This window comes from Gymnoscopelus braueri (genome assembly GCF_963280865.1).
Source record: "Gymnoscopelus braueri genome assembly, chromosome: 11".
NCBI lineage: Eukaryota > Metazoa > Chordata > Actinopteri > Myctophiformes > Myctophidae > Gymnoscopelus > Gymnoscopelus braueri.
Genome location: NC_137613.1, coordinates 52891046 through 52908671, shown reverse-complemented (window position 1 = coordinate 52908671; position 17626 = coordinate 52891046). Strand labels below are relative to the sequence as shown.

The 17626-nt window shown below is 39.9% G+C and overlaps 1 protein-coding gene across 1 annotated transcript; it reads right to left on the bottom strand.

Moving 5' to 3' along the window:
- Positions 1–8364: 8364 nt before the first annotated feature.
- On the bottom strand, positions 8365–15489 carry LOC308095726 (chemerin-like receptor 1; the record flags this gene model as incomplete). Its single annotated transcript, XM_080442765.1, has 4 exons — positions 8365–8486; positions 10407–10659; positions 12329–12574; positions 14443–15489. The coding sequence occupies 4 exons, from the start codon at positions 15487–15489 to the stop codon at positions 8365–8367; spliced, it is 1668 nt and encodes a 555-aa protein (XP_080298891.1).
- Between the last annotated feature and the right edge of the window lie 2137 nt (positions 15490–17626).

Sequence of the window (17626 nt, the reverse complement as noted above, 5' to 3'; positions counted from 1 at the left end):
CTTGCATTTACATTTTTTGCTTTGTTGTAATCACAGCCTTTGTCTGTCTATGAGCAGCTAATCTCCAGCACTGTTGGACCGATAGGTTTGATACTTTGCACGCATATTACTCCCGGGAGGCAGAGGAAGAACCTCTGCCCCACATGTTTCAAATCAGCCTCATGGTACACATTATATTGAAGTCATGTGATCGTGATATATCTGTCAGATGTTTCATATTCCATTCCAAAGCTACGATTAACTTTCAAATTTAGCAGCACAGCCTGGTGGAGATCTGTGCGCACAGATCTCCAAAAAAGTACTTAAGTACAGTACTCAAGTAAATGTGCGTAGTAACTGTCCACCACTGACATGAATTAAAGGGGCATGACACCCCGGGCTGATTTTGTAGTTTGTTTTCCAGTTCAGGTTAAAAACTACTGCAGATTAAAACATGGCAGACTAATAAGCAACACAGCTCGACCAAACAAATTAATGAGTGTGTTAGAGTTAGTGTCCAGAGCCAAGGGAAAATAAACTACAAAGTCATGCCCTCAAAGAGCGGCTTTCCATTCATACAGGTAATGAGTGTATTTGCCCAGCAGGGGGAAGAAAAGCCCAGGCTCTGTGTTGTATGTACACTGACTGAAATGTTCACCTGGTTGTGATTTTAGTTCTCTTTTGATTTAGATACTCATGTATCTACAGTTCATATGTCATAGTTTGTTAGACAACATAGTGGTTTAATATATTCTGCCCATATGTAGATTACAGTAGATTAATTCAACAATACATTTATGAGTTCATAATATTCCTGCAACACACATTATTTCTGTGTGTGTTATAATACAGAACTTGCCTTATGAACATATATTACTGTAATATGATACATATATTAATTTATAATATTTGTTCAGCTAATTCAGTTTGAAGTCATTTATTTTATTCATTTTTCATTACAGCTGTTTATCTAAACCAGTGGTTCTCAAACATTTTAGTCTCATGTCGCCCCTGTAAATAACATTTTCATCCACGGCACCCCTGAAGTACATTGTTACTTATAGCACCTTATGTCATATTACACATTACAGTAAGTACATATGTAAATCCTTCCCCCTAAGATACAGCATGTCACGACTCTCACGAGGAAAGCTTGAGAGAATATCTGTTTTATTATAGGACAGATTGAAAATAACTTTACACTTGACGTTTAACCAGTTGAACCCTAATCTGAGTTCTCAGAAGTTCTCGCACAATTGAACCCCAGCATCCCTATTCTGTGGGGAACATTCGCTAAAAATAGCAGATCTACAAGCTCACAACGCTTGCATTGTTCTGAGCTTGTAGAAGTACAGTGCAACTCAGGTCCATTTGACTGATTTGAACTAAGTGTAACTAAGTAAAACAGCAGGGTAAAAATATAACAAAAAACACATCAATAATTAATAATATACGACAGTATACACTGTCTGCCCTATGCAGGACAAAGCATATACAAAATAATTGTGTCGTTACAGTATCGCGCCGTATGCTTAGGCAAAAACGTAAACAACCAATATACAAACAGTATATATATATACAATGACCCACATTATGCATAGTAAAGAACACACAGTCACATTAACATGACAGCAACCACCAACCCGCCAAATGCTTGATGTAAGCTAATATAATATAATATGAACACAAGCAAAAACACAGTCACAGTGTCTTCAGGACATCATAGGAAACATTGATATTGTTACAGTGTCAACAGTATTATCAGTACAATACCCACACCCTACAGTGTCACTGAGGAATAGAATACACTGATATTACGCTACAGCCTCCATGCGAAAGTCAGTGTTCGTACAGTGTTGTACTGGTGTTACTTCAGAGGTATTGGTCTATTGACAGAGCAGAGAAGCCATCGCGTGCCTCGTTGTAAATCCTCATGGCTACCTGCACAAAGGACAGACCAAGTCTATTGTAATTCTACTGTGTAGATGAATCTGTCTGTTTCCCCAATGCCCCACAATCTCCATAGGCGGGTGCATATATGAAAAAAAAGCACCTTACCCCCAAAAAATTGGAACAAAAGGTTTCTCAACTGTTTTCTGTAGTATGTGGTGTCCTGAATAACATACTAAAAGTCTACCAAAGTTTGATCACTGGAAATGTTTTATTTTTAAGATGGCGTCCAAGATGCCCAAAAAATCATTAAAACAGCCTAACTCCTTCATTATTTATCCTAGACAAGTACTTTTTGTGTCTAACCCTATGTTTTGGGGGCCTAGGAATCCATTGGACTTGTCCAAATTGCAGATATACAATTAGATAATTGTGAAATCCAATATTTTGTTTGTGACCCTATTAAAACCCTCTGAAATGGTCACCCGTTTCAAGTTAACTAAACTAATTATATAATAAATGTCCAACAATTTTATAATTTTTTTACTGGAACAGGATATCCTCAAAACATAAGAAAACTAATAGTCATAATTTGCAGTAGGCTAATTCAGAAGGTGGTGGCAGAGAATATTATCAGTTGATAGATAGTATTGTTTTCAATATTGAAAAGTTTTGGATAGCTCTGTGGATCAAATTTAGCCCAAACTAAATTTGTCTTTGACTATACACCCCACCCCCCAAAAAATTATTGCATTATGAACCAATCTCTCTGCACCCCTCCCCTTACCCACCCCACAGGAACTTCATAACTCCTCCCCTATATACACAAGAAAATGTATTTTTCTCGTGGACAAGCGCAGTGTCATCTTGTAGACACAAGATTTTGAAAAACATTAAATAGTGGGGGGTGGGCCCGTCTAGAGTTTAGTGGGCCTAGGGTTCCCCTCAGGTGGGTAGAGGGGAGTATGGGGGTCACTGGATTTCTCCCTGAGCCAAGGAGACCCTGAGCTTCTCCTCTCCCCATGTCCGACGTGCAAAACCTCCAACAGAAATTATACGCCAGTGTCCCTATGTCGCCTGGCTCACTGGATAGTCCCACTGGTCCCAAGTGGCTCCCGAGATAGCCTCTCTTGAGTTAGCTTCGGTAGTGAGGACAGTCCCCAGTGGTGGTGGTTGTAAGACCTCCACATGTTGCAAGACTGTGTCAGGTAGACAGTCGTGTCCCTATGTATGCTGGTCCCAAAATGGACCTCCTGGCGGGTCTGGCTGGCTCCTATGCCCGTGATAGGCGCTTGTGAGTGGGCATAGGTAGTGAGGAGGGTCGGCCCCCTCCATAGTGGTGGTTGTAAGACCTCCACGTGGTGGTGCATGACTGTGTGTCAGGCAGACAAGGGTGTATATCGGACTGGCTCACAGGAGAGTCGGTGGTGGCTGACCATTAATATTCCCAGCAGGGACACAGCCCCTTATGGGCGTGGAGGTCGGTTAGATTGGGATTCTATGGGGAGACTGGAGCCCAGGGCGTCATGGGCTGTCCCCTATACGTACCTTCTTGCTGTTAAAATTATCCAGAAAAAAAGGTTCAAGCTTATTGCCAGCAGTACCAATCACAATATAAAGACATGTGAAATTAATTTTGCACTAAAACCTCACACAACTACAAGTCTGAGGAATAAAGAGATGTTTGTGACAAGCACATCTGCACCTTATCCACGCCACACTCCTCCACCACCCCTGCCTAGACACCCAGTGGAAGACACTAGATACATGTTGTGATAGCTCTGTACTGACTTGTACACCCTCTCTAGGCCCATGAGGGGCCATTTCTCTCCACTGTATCCCCGCTGAGGAGTCCATCTTCCCCATAGACCAGACACGTGTTAATTTTTTTCCTACTGAGTGTAGCGTTGTGAGCTTGTACATCGTCTATTTTCACAATATTTGCCTCTTTCTTACCTAATATTTGAGATAATATTGAGTCGTAAGAGTGATTAAATAGTAACTTTAGAAATGTGCAGATACCCTGTATACACTATATACTGTATGTTGGTTTGTTTACTGTTGAGTGAGAAAACAATGTTGCACATTAAGCTAACCATCTGGGGACCCCCCAAAATCATTTGGGGGACCCCCAGTTTGGGAACCAGACACCTTTACAAACAACAACAAAAAAAAAAGACATTTCTCGGTAAGGAATTTCTTCCAAGATTTGTGTAATATTCCCAGTCTATCACTTGGTAGCCATGTTTTTACAAATGTCCCAGTACCACCCAGTAATAATTAATGTATTCCTTATTGGTATCAAAATAAATCTTGAAAGCTTCAACAGAATGTGAATTACATGTATAGGTGATGCATTCACCAATCCTGGGCATTATGGCATGTAGAAAAGGGATAATTGTCCTATTACATTGTTAAACATGCTTATAACCAATTGCTTTAATATATAATTGTACGTATAATCACTTCACTATAATTTATATCAGCTAATTGGATTCCTAGATCACCAAAACATAGGGTTAGACACCAAAAGTACTTGTCTAGGATGAATAATGGAGGAGTAATGGTCTTTTAAGGAACTGGCGGCGGCCATCTTGAAAATGTTATTTCTAGTGGTCCGATTTTGGTAGACTTTTGATATGTTATTAAGTACACCTGATACTACAATAAACCATTGAGAAACCTTTTGTTCCAATTTTTTGGGGGTCAAACCATATTTGCACCCGCCTACCATGTGGAGGAGGTGGGAGGGGTTGTCCATGATAGTGTCGCTGTAGGTACCTTCACCACCTCCTATCACCCCATTCAATGGAAAGGAATTACATCCAAATGTCCCCATTTTATAGGGTGGAGTTGTACAATCTCTATAACCTTGACCACCTGGGTTACACAAATGACTCCCAAAACTCCATTTAATGGTAAGACTTCTCCATTGGCTAATCTCTCGGCCACCCCGCCCAGGCGCCCACCTCTTTAACCCTGCAAGACCCGGATATATTTCTACTTACAAAAAAAAATAATCAACCTTTCAGATGGTGTTTTAGGAGTACTTTGGAGAGGGAAATATAATGTTTTTTTAAAAAAATAGTTTTCGTAAGGTTTAATTGAAATGTTGTAATATTACAACAGTGGGTCTAACGGGTAGCAGAATTTCCTATAGGCCATTTTTACTCACTGTCAGAATAGCATGGCAAATGTCTATATACTTCACTAAAACAACTTAAGGGTTCATTTATATGGTTATGGTTTATCATTTGGCCTCAGAACAGTATACATTATGAATAATATTGGGCCTCAGAACAGTACATTATGAATAATAACATCAATAAGCCATATTTTTAAGAATTTTGATTTTATTAAAAGAACAAAATGAAAAACAGTACAATGAATGTACTAAAGAAACCTAATTACAATATACACTGGTCACAATGTGATGCAAACAGCCCTCCACCGAAGACCAATTCACACCTGCTCAAAATGAAACGGGCACCCCCTCTCATCCATCAATTTGAACACCATTTACAATCACTTGCTTTTTAGCAGTGATAGTCCCAGAAACAGTTTCGGTCTCCTGAAATGCACAGACGAACACCACACTTGTGGCAGAGTAAGCTGGTGTAACTTGAACAGCCACTATTCCTGCAGCGCCCCCTCTCTGTCTTCCGTGGGAGGTGTCCAACTTGGTCCTGGCGCACATCTGATGGCCGATGTTGACATGGTGCCTTGCGTGGATTGCAGTCTGGACACATCCCTTGCAGTGAAGCGAGGCTCTCTCCTTGCTTGTGGCATTCTGGGTTTGGCGTGTTTGGCCGGTTGGGGGGGGGGGCAGTGGGTCAGTGGGTCAGTGGGTTCACTGGGTTCACTGGGTGGATGGTTTTCTTTGGACTCCTCTCCACAGGCCTCTTCATCCGACTCTTCATCAGTTTCAGTAAAGTCGATGTCCACATCACTCTCTCCATGCATTACAATATCCAACACATCCCTTGCAGTGAAGCGAGGCTCTCTCCTTGCTTGTGGCATTCTGAAATGAAAATAAAGAAATACCATTAGTACATTAGTACTAGCACATCTCACTGCAGGTACATATTTCACAAGTCACACAATACTGTCTGGCCAACCTATTGTACTTTGCTTATCCTCACAAGTGGCATCAGTGATGATGGTACTTAGCACTATCAGTGATGAATGATGATGCTTAGCCTAACAAAGGGATTGGGGATGACTGTAAGTGGGCAATCCCAACACCCATCACATGAACAATGATGAGAGATTCTTAACTGGGCGACTCCCATATGAACAATTACCATACACTGATTGCTAACCACAAACATTACCAAAATGTTTTGCTAAAACATTATAGGCAATGACATGTTATAAGCTAATGATGCAGTATATTTGTATTCGAGTACAATTGGTTACAATATACAAATTGGTATATATATATATATATATATATATATATATATATATATATATATATATATATATATATATATACACACACACACACACACACACACACACACACACACACACACACACACACACACATACCAATTTGTATGTTTTAACCAATTGTACTCGAAGACAAATATACTGCTTTAGCTTAAAAGTTATAACATTTCATTGCCTATAATGTTTTAGCAAAACATTTTGGTAATGTTTGTGGTTATTTGTGGTATATATATATATATATAGTAATGCAATGTGGGGAAAATACACATAATTGTATAAATGTATTGTGAAAACTATAAGACTCCACTTAGCCAGGTGAACAGGTGGCATTGCTATTTGCTACCACTATGACCCAGAGTTGTAAAAAAACAACAAGTATAAAGCATGCTCTAATTTACATTTGGGGGATATCTTTCCCAATAATATCATATGTACATGTTCTAGACATTCTAATGATCACCAAAAAAAATATTGCAGACATTTTACTTACTTTTTTGTGAGAAATCCTGTCCAGTGAAAAAGAGATTGTTCTTCCTTCAAGGATTTTCAAGTTGTGACTTTTCCTGCCTCTGTGGGGGGTATTTATATGCAAATATCCCGGCCAATGACATTGCAAGACTAAACAATAGGATCCAATGATGATGTTTAGGTGAAAGAATAACAGGAAAACAAATGATTTATACCATGTTTTTGATAAAATACAAATGTTGTAATATTACAACTGCGGGTCTTGGAGGGTTAACCCGGGGTTACAAAGTATTGCCAAAATCCCATTTAATGGTATTGGATTCTCCATAGGCTAAGGCATATGCTGTCACGTGACCTGTCTGCGGACAAATCATGATTTACGATTCTGTCCCTATCGGGACGTAACTCGAACGGCGCTGAAGCGGACTTCACAACGTTCGGCACGACGACTCGCTCGCCCGGCAGTGCCTCTCGTGGCTCATTAAATGGGGTTTTGGGAGTAATTTGTGTAACCCGGGTGAGCATGGTTGTAGAGATTGTACAATTCCACCCTATAGAATGGGGACATTTGGATGTTATTCCTTTCCATTGAATGGGGTGATTCATAGTAGATCAGTTGAACCCGTCCAGGGTCGCCCCAACGAAGGAGCCATCCTTCCTGACCAGCATGTTGAGCAGGCAATCGCAAAGAAGAGGGCAGAAAGAACAGCCTGCTCCAGCCCTGGCTATAAAGTGCATCAGAGTCGTCAGACCAGTCCAGTAACTCGTTCAGGTGCACTGCCAGTAACTTGTAGTTGTCCACGATCTCCTCCACCTTCCTGTGTATGAGGCTTGGGACCGGCGGTACCCTCCCGCTCGTACAGTAGTCCACCACCAAGTCACAGGGAGAGGACCTACAGTTCAGTGAGCTGAGGATTGCATCGGTGCTTCGTGGAGTTCCTCAGACGTATCAGCAGGCAGAGATCTCTGATCGTCTGGCTGTGTGAGACTAGGAGATGAATGGATGCCGCTGTACCGGTGCTACAGTATCTCTATGCACAGACTTACATGACCCCTGATGTTTGCTGCTAAATTATGTTTGTCACTTGCATACTTTATTTCTATTTTGACCTTATGCCTTATGCTTAAATTGGGTAAGTGATTTACTTTGGTTAAAATAAGTGTTAAATAGCTCTATATTCTGATAGTACCCATTGCTATAGAGTGTTTGTTCAGTCTCCCATGTCTCTCCAACTCTTTATTAAACGCATTTTCAGTGCTCTCTCCTGATTGGCTTAAAATGTGTCACCTACCTGAAAATTTACTATATTCTGTTTACTAAAGAGCTGGAGAGACCCCTGTGACCGAACAAATGCTCTGTAGCAATGATTACTATCAGAATATTGTACTTTAACATAAAAAAAAGCTAAAAATGATTAACAAAGAAATATCACTTACCCTACCTTAAGTATATGTGACATTGTTTCCTTTATTTCTTTGTCTTTTCTCTATTCTTATCACTGTTTTTATTCAAACTGCTAAACTTTTAACTAAAAATTAACTAAAAATGTATGCATCCTCTCACAAGACACGTTATTTGGAAGTTGAAGGGATTTCGGATTCATCCAGTCGCTGACCAGGTCCGGAGTGGACATCCAGTGATGTCGTCATGATTGCTGACACGTTTGACCGATTCAGGCCAACGACTGGACTACCTGGAGGAGAAATAATGCATTGTTTTCAGTTATAATTAATGGGGGATATGGGGATTGTATGGGGAGATATAGCGGGTAAGTTGAACCACCCCCTTTATCTAGAAAACTAGAAAACTGTGTTGTCATGTGACCTTAAATCTAGTAAACATCCATCATTTACACCTGGCTGTGAAATTGGGAAACACATGGGGAAAGTAGAAAACATTATTTTACACAAAAAAAACGTTTGTTTTGCTGGTCAAAGTAAGATTTCTACACGTCAGGTATAATGGTTATATCAAAGCAAATTGACCCAGGTCTAAAAAAAATTATCTTACATGTTGGTGATTTGCCAATGGATAAAACCATGTGAATAATTTAGCAAATAAATTCTCTGAAGTATTATTCTAGAAATTTTTGTCTAAAATGGTGGCTGTGGGGTCAAATTAACCAAATGCCTGGGGGTAAATTGAGCCAATTATCCTAATATTAATCACTGTTCATATTTTTCATTATGTCTTTGCTACTCCAATTATGCTGAATGACCTTTAATTTGGATGAACATATTCATTTAAGAGAAGTTTGCAATATTGTATTAACAATTGAAGGTTCTGAATAACAAACTTTATTTAATTGGCTTTATATTGTTTAAATAACTGTTAAGAAAATAAATAAGACTATTTGCAAAAGGGAAATGTGTTATTACATTATTTTTGATAAGTGAATACATTATTTGTTCAAGTTTAAACTTGAAATATTAAATATCATGTGGGTCAAGTTGACTTGGATCAACTTACCCCTAACCTGAGACAAGTTGAGCCAAAGGACCACAATTCTATTTTCATGGCCCTTTGTCATAGATGCTTACTCATAATTTCAATTGAGAGAAGACATCCTGAAATAAGGGTAGATGTTTAGATTGTACTGCTATCTCATTTGGCCTTGCTTCCAGGACAACTTAAAGGGATATTTCACTTCTTTTTTTTTTTAAATGGGGTCATTTTATCATCTACTCAGGCTTTTGTGAGCCCCCCAGACAGTTTTTAAGTTGCTTATTCAGTATTTAGATGTTTGATATTCATTTTATCAGACACGCCCCCTTCCTATACAAACCCATTATAACTTCAAACTCTTTTTGTTAGATTCATCAAAAACACCCGTCCTTGGTTCTGGTGACACACCCTTATATAATATTATATATTTATAACTGAAAAATAGGTAAAGTGTACAAAAGAAAGTGTTGTTAGTAATAATAGTTCATAGGGCCATAACTGTTATTGCTCCAGGAATGGGCTGTACGTAGTTCTATGTGTCATTCAGGGTAACAAGATAGTAATTAATTGTAACGCCAGTATTTAAATAATAATAATACATTAAAATTTGTATTTTAATGTATTATTATTATTTAAATACTGGCGTGTGTTGTTGACTAAGATGGACAAAAACAAATCTCAAAGGATGAGAAAAAAAAATCAAACCTTTTTCTCTTTTGTCAGTTTAAGGGAGGACGTTTTTGTAAAAAACCTTCAACAACTTGTGCGTTGTACCAATGACACATCAAATATGTGGTATTCAAAATAAAATAATTACATTTTTCCCTTAGTTATACAATTTCTGACAGTCTAAGCATTGATATACAACCTTGTGATTGTGAAAAAAGGGCATAATTGTATTGGATTTAATTTAAGCGTTACACTGAATGACATTTTTTGGGGTACATTTATATGAATAGAATAGAATTACTGACTATTCATGAATATGAATATTACTAGGGAATAGGTGACACTCCAATGAACATTAAAAAAACTATTTTAGGGATTTTTTGCCGTTTAGATGTTTTGATACCTAGACAACCTTATACGTCTTTGACCCATACATATATATATATATATATATATATATATATATATATACTGCATTAACTCGTAAAGATCTACCTACCTTGAACGCTCAACACTAGATCCTCTCTGCTGATCTTCTTTAGGACATTCATCACGATCTCAACTTTCTTCTGTGGATAGGCTTGCACGATCAGATTGGTAGTCTCCATCTTGTCAGCGTCCTCCAGTCTGTCCTTTGGGAGCGGTTGGAGGCCTTCAAGGTTTTTGCTCTTTCGCAGATACCACTTGAACTCCTTGAACTCGTCCTTACCCAGCTCCTTCAGAGTTTCATGGATTCGTTCCTCAAGTGTTTCCTACAAACAGATGATGTTAACATCTCAGTTTCTTTATCTTAAAGCTTTGGGTTTATGTACATCTGGGACTACGCAATGAGCATTTCTAAACATGCACTTTTGGACCGCAATGTTCTAGGTTTGATCCCTGACACTGCCCACGCAGCTGGTGAAAATACAAATCAGATGTGTTGGAGCAGGGCTAGATGTCAAACACACAGGGTAAGCGGTAACAGGGATTCCAGGAGATGTTAGGTAGGTTAGGTAATGACTGATTGATTCTGATTCTGACTAGAAGGGGCAAGGGGTGTATAGGGATGAAGGGGGGAGGGGGGAGGTTTTAATTGATAGTGGGTGGTTCTGACAGACTCGACCAAGTCCACCTTAAAGTCTGAATAATTCTTGCGACACGTTATGAGCTGGTAGATCAGCTATTTTCAAATGGCCAATTTATACAGGGTGAAAGTGGATAAACTTATTTTGATGCTATTTTACTGGGAACCCCCTGGAAGGGGTGGTATATAAAGGGGAATACCACTCATTTTCAACATTGAACTATGTCTTTAATACACCTTAGATAGTCCATGAGCCAGAGCCCCAAAATTGAGCAATGATTATCGAAAGAGTGGGCAAAACCAAACCTATATTAAATTGTTCATAGGGTCAATACGAGTAAATAAATATATGATAACCTCTCCACAGGAGTAGCTTTTTCATGGTTATCAAACATTTTGTTATTTTCCCCATACGTACATGAGGTGAAAAAATTACAAAATTTAAAAAAGAGTTATCATAATGAAACTTCCTGAGTTGATTACTTACATGAAGACAATGATTTATCGTATTACAAGCTTTCTGAAATTGTATATTTAAATATGCAAATTAGGCATTAGGAAAATATGCCCAAATTTGCATAACTTTCCAGAATCAACATTGTAACATTGGACAAAGCCAGAGTCAACATACTTATTTCATTTTGTTAAGATGTTGGAGTCGAAAGTTTTTAACGAGGAAATATTCAATATCTGGCTCAATTTTGGGGCTCTGGCTCATGGACCAAATGCCTAATTTGCATATTTAAATATACAATTTCAGATAACTTGTAATATGATAAATCATTGTCTTCATGTAAGTAATCAACTCAGGAAGTTTCATTATGATAACTCTTTTTTAAATTTTGTCATTTTTTCGTCATGTACGTATGGGGAAAATGTGATAACCATGAAAAAGCTGCTCCTGTGGAGAGGTTATCATAAATGTATTTACTCGTATTGACCCTATGAACAATTTAATATAGGTATGGTTTTGCCCACTCTTTCGATAATGAAATCTTGTCTGGCTCATGGACTAGAGCTGTTGTGTGGAAATAAGAAAAAAGTCCCCCCCCCTGGTTTACAGGTGTAAAAAGTGGGTGAAATTCCTTTTTTGCGTAAGCTCCATCATGTTGTTGTTTTTTTCAGAAAGGGAGAAGAAGAAAAAGGAGGGAAGGTAGCGAGAGCAGAGAGAACTGCTAAACTATTAAAACATTAAAGAAGCATGTCAAAGAGAACCTACAAACAATACTGTTTTTAACTTCAACATATTATTTTGGATATTTTTCATCAATGTTTCAATCTTGGATAATGTACAGAGGAAAAAAAAGCCATTTACAGTTGTACAAATTGAAGTACATGAAAAAATTACCCCATACCTGTGTCTCAGACAAGGCAGTCTGGCAGGTGATCCCTGGTTTTTTGGAAGTGTTGGTCTGAGGCAGCTCTTCAGGCACCAGCACTTTTGGGACAGACCTGCGAAATTCAACCTTGAAATCCCGCTGTGAAGAGGAAGTCGGCCACAGCCGATGTCGGAAGTCGGCCACAGAGGTTGAGATGCCAAATAGTGTTGACAGTCCTGTCCACCTGGAATCGGGCCCATAGTCTCTGCCGTGCCTTTCGGCCTGGCGGAGACAAATACAGTGATCAGAGCTGTTGTTAAATCTGACCATGAAGGAAGGGGGATGTGATGAAGACAAGGAAGGGGCAAGGAAGGGGTGTAGGGGCGAAGGGGGGAGGGGATTTAGTTGATAGTGGGTGGTTACGACAGACTCGACCAAGTCCACCTTAAAGTCTGAATAACTCTTGCAACACGTTATGAGCTGGTAGATCGGCTATTTTCAAATGGCCAATTTATATAGGGTGAAAGTGGATAAACTTATTTTGATGCTATTTTACTGGGAACCCCCTGGAACCACCTCAAGGGCCCCTGGGGGTCCACAGACCCCACTTTGAGAACCAGTGCTTTATAATGGCTGCAACCATTTCAGATGTGTGGCACTGTCTCTGTGTCATGGGGCTGGATGTAAGATACAGTGTGGATCATGTTCTGATGGTACCAGGTGTGTAGTGTAGTAGTGCAGTCAATCTAACCTAAAAACAGGTCCCAACCATAGCCGTGGGGGAAAATTAATGGTTTACCTCAGTAAAATACCAGCAACACAGTGGTCACAGACGATGACGAGAAAGAAAATATATACCTATTGCATAGTACGAGAAAATTAGCTTGGTCTCAATTCAGTTGTTATCCTATCCTTGAATACCTCTGGAAGACCCATGCCCAAAGTAGTGGTGCTGAGGGGGCTGCAGCACCCCCTAGGTTTCTATGGTGAAAAGGTTTTGTATGGGAGTTATAAGTTTAACCATTCAAATCAACACATTAAAACCTTTTTGCATAATGTGTCTGTTGTAATGTTGTTGATCTAAAAATGGTTTATTAGGGGAGGATTTAGTGCAATATGAATAATGTAATCATTTAACCCCATGCACGCAGCGCCGCGGTGCACACTGGATCCGGCGCGTTTCGTTTATATGGGCATTGCCGACTCGGCTCCAAAGTTACCCGCGAGAGCGCAAATGTGCTCAATCTACATCAGTTATCTGAACGGCCTTTCTTTTTTATTAGTGTCGCCTGAAAACTAGGCTACTTCACGGACTCACAGTCACCTGTCCCTGATGCATGTCCACAGCGGTCCACAGTGACATGCTGAACTCATTGGACATACATGACATTGAGCGCTTTCATCCCCAGAGCACAAGGCCATGCTTGGTTTATCATGATTGAAAAAACTCGCCCTGCAGCAGCTCAAGGTACAGTGATGGTTAAAGGGATAGTTCACCCCCAAAATGACTTATTTTTTGTAAAAGTCCGGAATAAAAAAATTACTTGAGTAAAAGGGAAAAAAAACAGGAAAACTTGAAATGTCCCATTTCAAGTTTTCAAGATCTAGCCTATACAAATATTTTAAAAATAGCTGATCTACAAGCTCTCAACCCATGGCGATGCCACGCGTTGTGAGCTTGTAGATCTTCTATTTTCAAATAGCCAAAATATAGAGCTTAATGTTAATGTTTAAATTCAAAATCTAGCCTATAAACATCTTTCTGAAAAGTAGATACAAATCTACAAAGTAACAGTACAATATTTGCCTCTGAGATGTAGTAGAAGTAACAGTATTGAAAATTGGAAATACTCCACTAAAGTAAAAATAGTACTAAATAATAAAAGTACAGTACTTGAGTAAATGTACTTAGAACTATACACCACTGCTATACAAGTTTGTGTCATTGAATTAAAACCTGGTTGCCATGTTATGGTATTCTTTTGCATTGTGCGCACTAGGCAATAGCATGTTTAATGTTTGTGAAACCAATTGCAGTGTTTTGTGTATCAGTTATGGTACCTGTGGGTTCTATGTACTGTATGTGTTTATGAGAAGAAAAGAAAAGCTATTAACAGTTGTACGAATTACATAAAGAAATAACCCTATACCTGTGTCTCAGACAAGGCAGTCTGACAGGTGATCTCTGGTTTTGTGGAAGTGTTGGTCTGAGGCAGCTCTTCAGACTCCAGCACTTTTAGGACAGACCTGCGAAATCCAGCCTTGAAATCCGGACTCCCGATGAACACGTACAACAGCGGGTTCAGGCAGCTGTTGAGAAAAGCCAGGCAGGTGGCTATGGGCACCCCGATGATGATCACACGATCCAGTGTTTCACTGTGCTCTGCCGCCATGAATCTCCCCCACAACACAACCTGTTCCATGATGTGAAAGGGGGCCCAGCACAGGAAAAATGCAGTGATAACAGCCGCTATGATTTTTAAGGGGCCATCTGATCGGAGCAAGCTCAAGTGCTTACCCCTGAGCCGGTAAATTATGACAGAATAGCTGGAGACAATGACGGTGAAAGGGACCACGAATCCCATGAGGAACTGAGTGAAGACCATAGCCGCAAGACTGTAGCCATCGGTGAGGTTATAACCTGGTAAGCACCAGATGATATCCTTATCATCGAGGGAGGGTCGTGTGTCCATCAAGATTAAGTAAGGGAAGCTGAGAGCCAAGGCCAGAACCCAGACACCCAGACTTACACAAGACGCCTTTCTGACACTGCGGCGTGCCAACCACACTGGCCACGCCACAGATACACATCTGTCAACACTGATGGCCATCAGAATGAAGACGCTGGCGTACATGTTGATGGAGAGAACGGTAAAGTTCAGTTTGCACATGAATATTCCAAAAGGCCAGTGGTCGTCCAGAGCTGTTTCCGTGATGGTCAGCGGCAGGAACGCTGTGAAGAGGAAGTCGGCCACAGCGAGGTTGAGATACCAAACGGTGTTGACGGTTTTCTTCATTTTAAAGCCTGTCACCGTCACCCAGATGACAACTCCGTTCCCCAACACGCCGAGCACACAGACCAGGGTGTTTATGGTGATGGACATAATCTTGAGGGATTTCTTGAGTTCATCATGTTCATCCTTGTAATCAGAGCTGTTTCCACCAAACAGATCCAGAGCTGTGGTCATAATCTCCATCGTCCTAAAACCTAAAATAACAAGACAAAGGTACAGTACATGCTTTATTTTAACCCACCATGTATTATTACCCTCTAGAACTAAGTAATACTCCATAACAATTTATAATGTCCTAAATACAAGGCATGTTATGGTAACCAAAACTCACAATGTGATAGTATCACGGTAACAAATCCACGATATGATATCACAATATTAAAAAAAGGCTGTAGGACACGACTTTTCTTGACATAACATGAGCTGTGAGTGTAATATAGCTGAGTAGCTTGTGAAGTTCACCCATTAGCAGAGATGCAGTCTGCTTGATTCAGGGATTACAAAGAAAATCACCCAACAGACGGAAGTTAGTCATAGCCAATTGGAAAGGATTTCTGAAAAATTTAACAAATACATCTTGATCACATGACTCCAGAAAGAAAGGGCCTCATCCACAAAGCTGCTCATACATTTTCTACTATATTTGAGTGTAGTTTTGCGACTATGTAAAGACCCACGTGACATTCAAAGGGTGCGTAAATCTTTGATTTGTGCAGATCGCAGGTTTATCATATCATGAATCCAAGTAAATCAAATGCACGTTCCTGTGTACACCATTTTCATTGTTCTACGCCCCATTTAACATCCAACCGTGAAACTGCAGTTCAACTGCATCGCTCATCAAATAGAACAGATCTGCAGACCCTCGAGCGATGGGTCAACTGAATGTGAATTAAGTATTATGTGTAAATGAGAAGTTTAACTTCCCAGAACCAAATAGTAGGCTAATAAAGCATTTGGGTGCTTTCTTGTAATGGCCTGCCCAATGGCCCTTATCAAGAAGCACATTTGACAAATTATAATAATTCCACTATCATAATTATTATTCATATAATTAAAAGCTGGCATCAGTCAGTTTCACTTTTCACCCAATCTGGGAACCCATCGCCAAAAAAAAAAAGGAAAAACAGCGCCCTCTGCTGTTTTTTACTATTTCACTTAGCTCTGGGGGGAGCAAAATGGAGCACTCGTGCGCAAGGAAACCGGGGTTTTGGTCTGCCTTCAGCCTTTCACTTCCGGTGGTGCGACTATGTTTTCATTCCCACTAACAATATTTCTACACGGAACACTAACACCACTTCTCCCAGAGAACATGGATCGTTTTGGTTATAAGCCCACTTGTTTCTATGATGAAAGAGCAAGTTAAAATGTGAGTATCTTTCCGTGGTTTTGTCTGCTCCGAGGACGCTATTGTTAAATGAGTTTCGGTTTGTGGGGAAGGATCGGCAGACACGTAAAACCCGCCCACTACATTTGATTGGGTAAAGCGTGGCCTGCTTCCTGATCTGAAGGCACGCCCACTTGTAGGCCAGTGCGTACGCGATATGATGAACCCAAGCCCCCAGAGTTGCTGAGAAACATTGAAGCTGCCACCCCAGTGGCCAAAGCTGGAACTGCAGGCGGGGAGAAATACATGCACGCGCAAAACATACTGAGAGATATTTATATTTATACATATAAATATGTAAACATATTATACATACATACATATGCATTTACATATAAATGTGCATCTCGAGTGTATTTAATAAATATCTCGCGTTCAATCCTTGACACACGGGCTGCCGTAGAACGCAAAAAGGACACTAGTGCGCATGCTCATAACTCTATGCGTGATCAAAAACGACTCAATAATTCTACTTCCGGCAGGTTTCCGGGTCATTGAAATGATAGCTGGGGGCGGGGCAATCCGCCCTCTAGTTATATTATACCTCTATGGACGAACCCCCCCGAGCAGAGAGCAGAATCTGTTCTTGAGAGATTACTTTTCACCTAATACAGTGATGTCAAAGTGCCATCCTATCTCGTTAATCTTACAGCAAACAACTTGTGACAAGCACTCAGCAAGTATGTTAATACATTATATTGTTGCTTTTACACTTCACTTTTTGTGCAGATTAGCTACAACACTGAGATGTGCTCATTTCATGAGGTTTTGTTAGCTTGGTTTGTACAGAGTCAGGCTAATTGTTTTCCCCTATTTCCAATCAATGTGATAATTAAGTAAACTGGCTTCTGGCCTTAGTTTGACATCATCTTAAAGCTGCACTATGTAACTTTCCTCTTCTACCCCGGATTTGAACCCGGTTTCCTGCGCAAG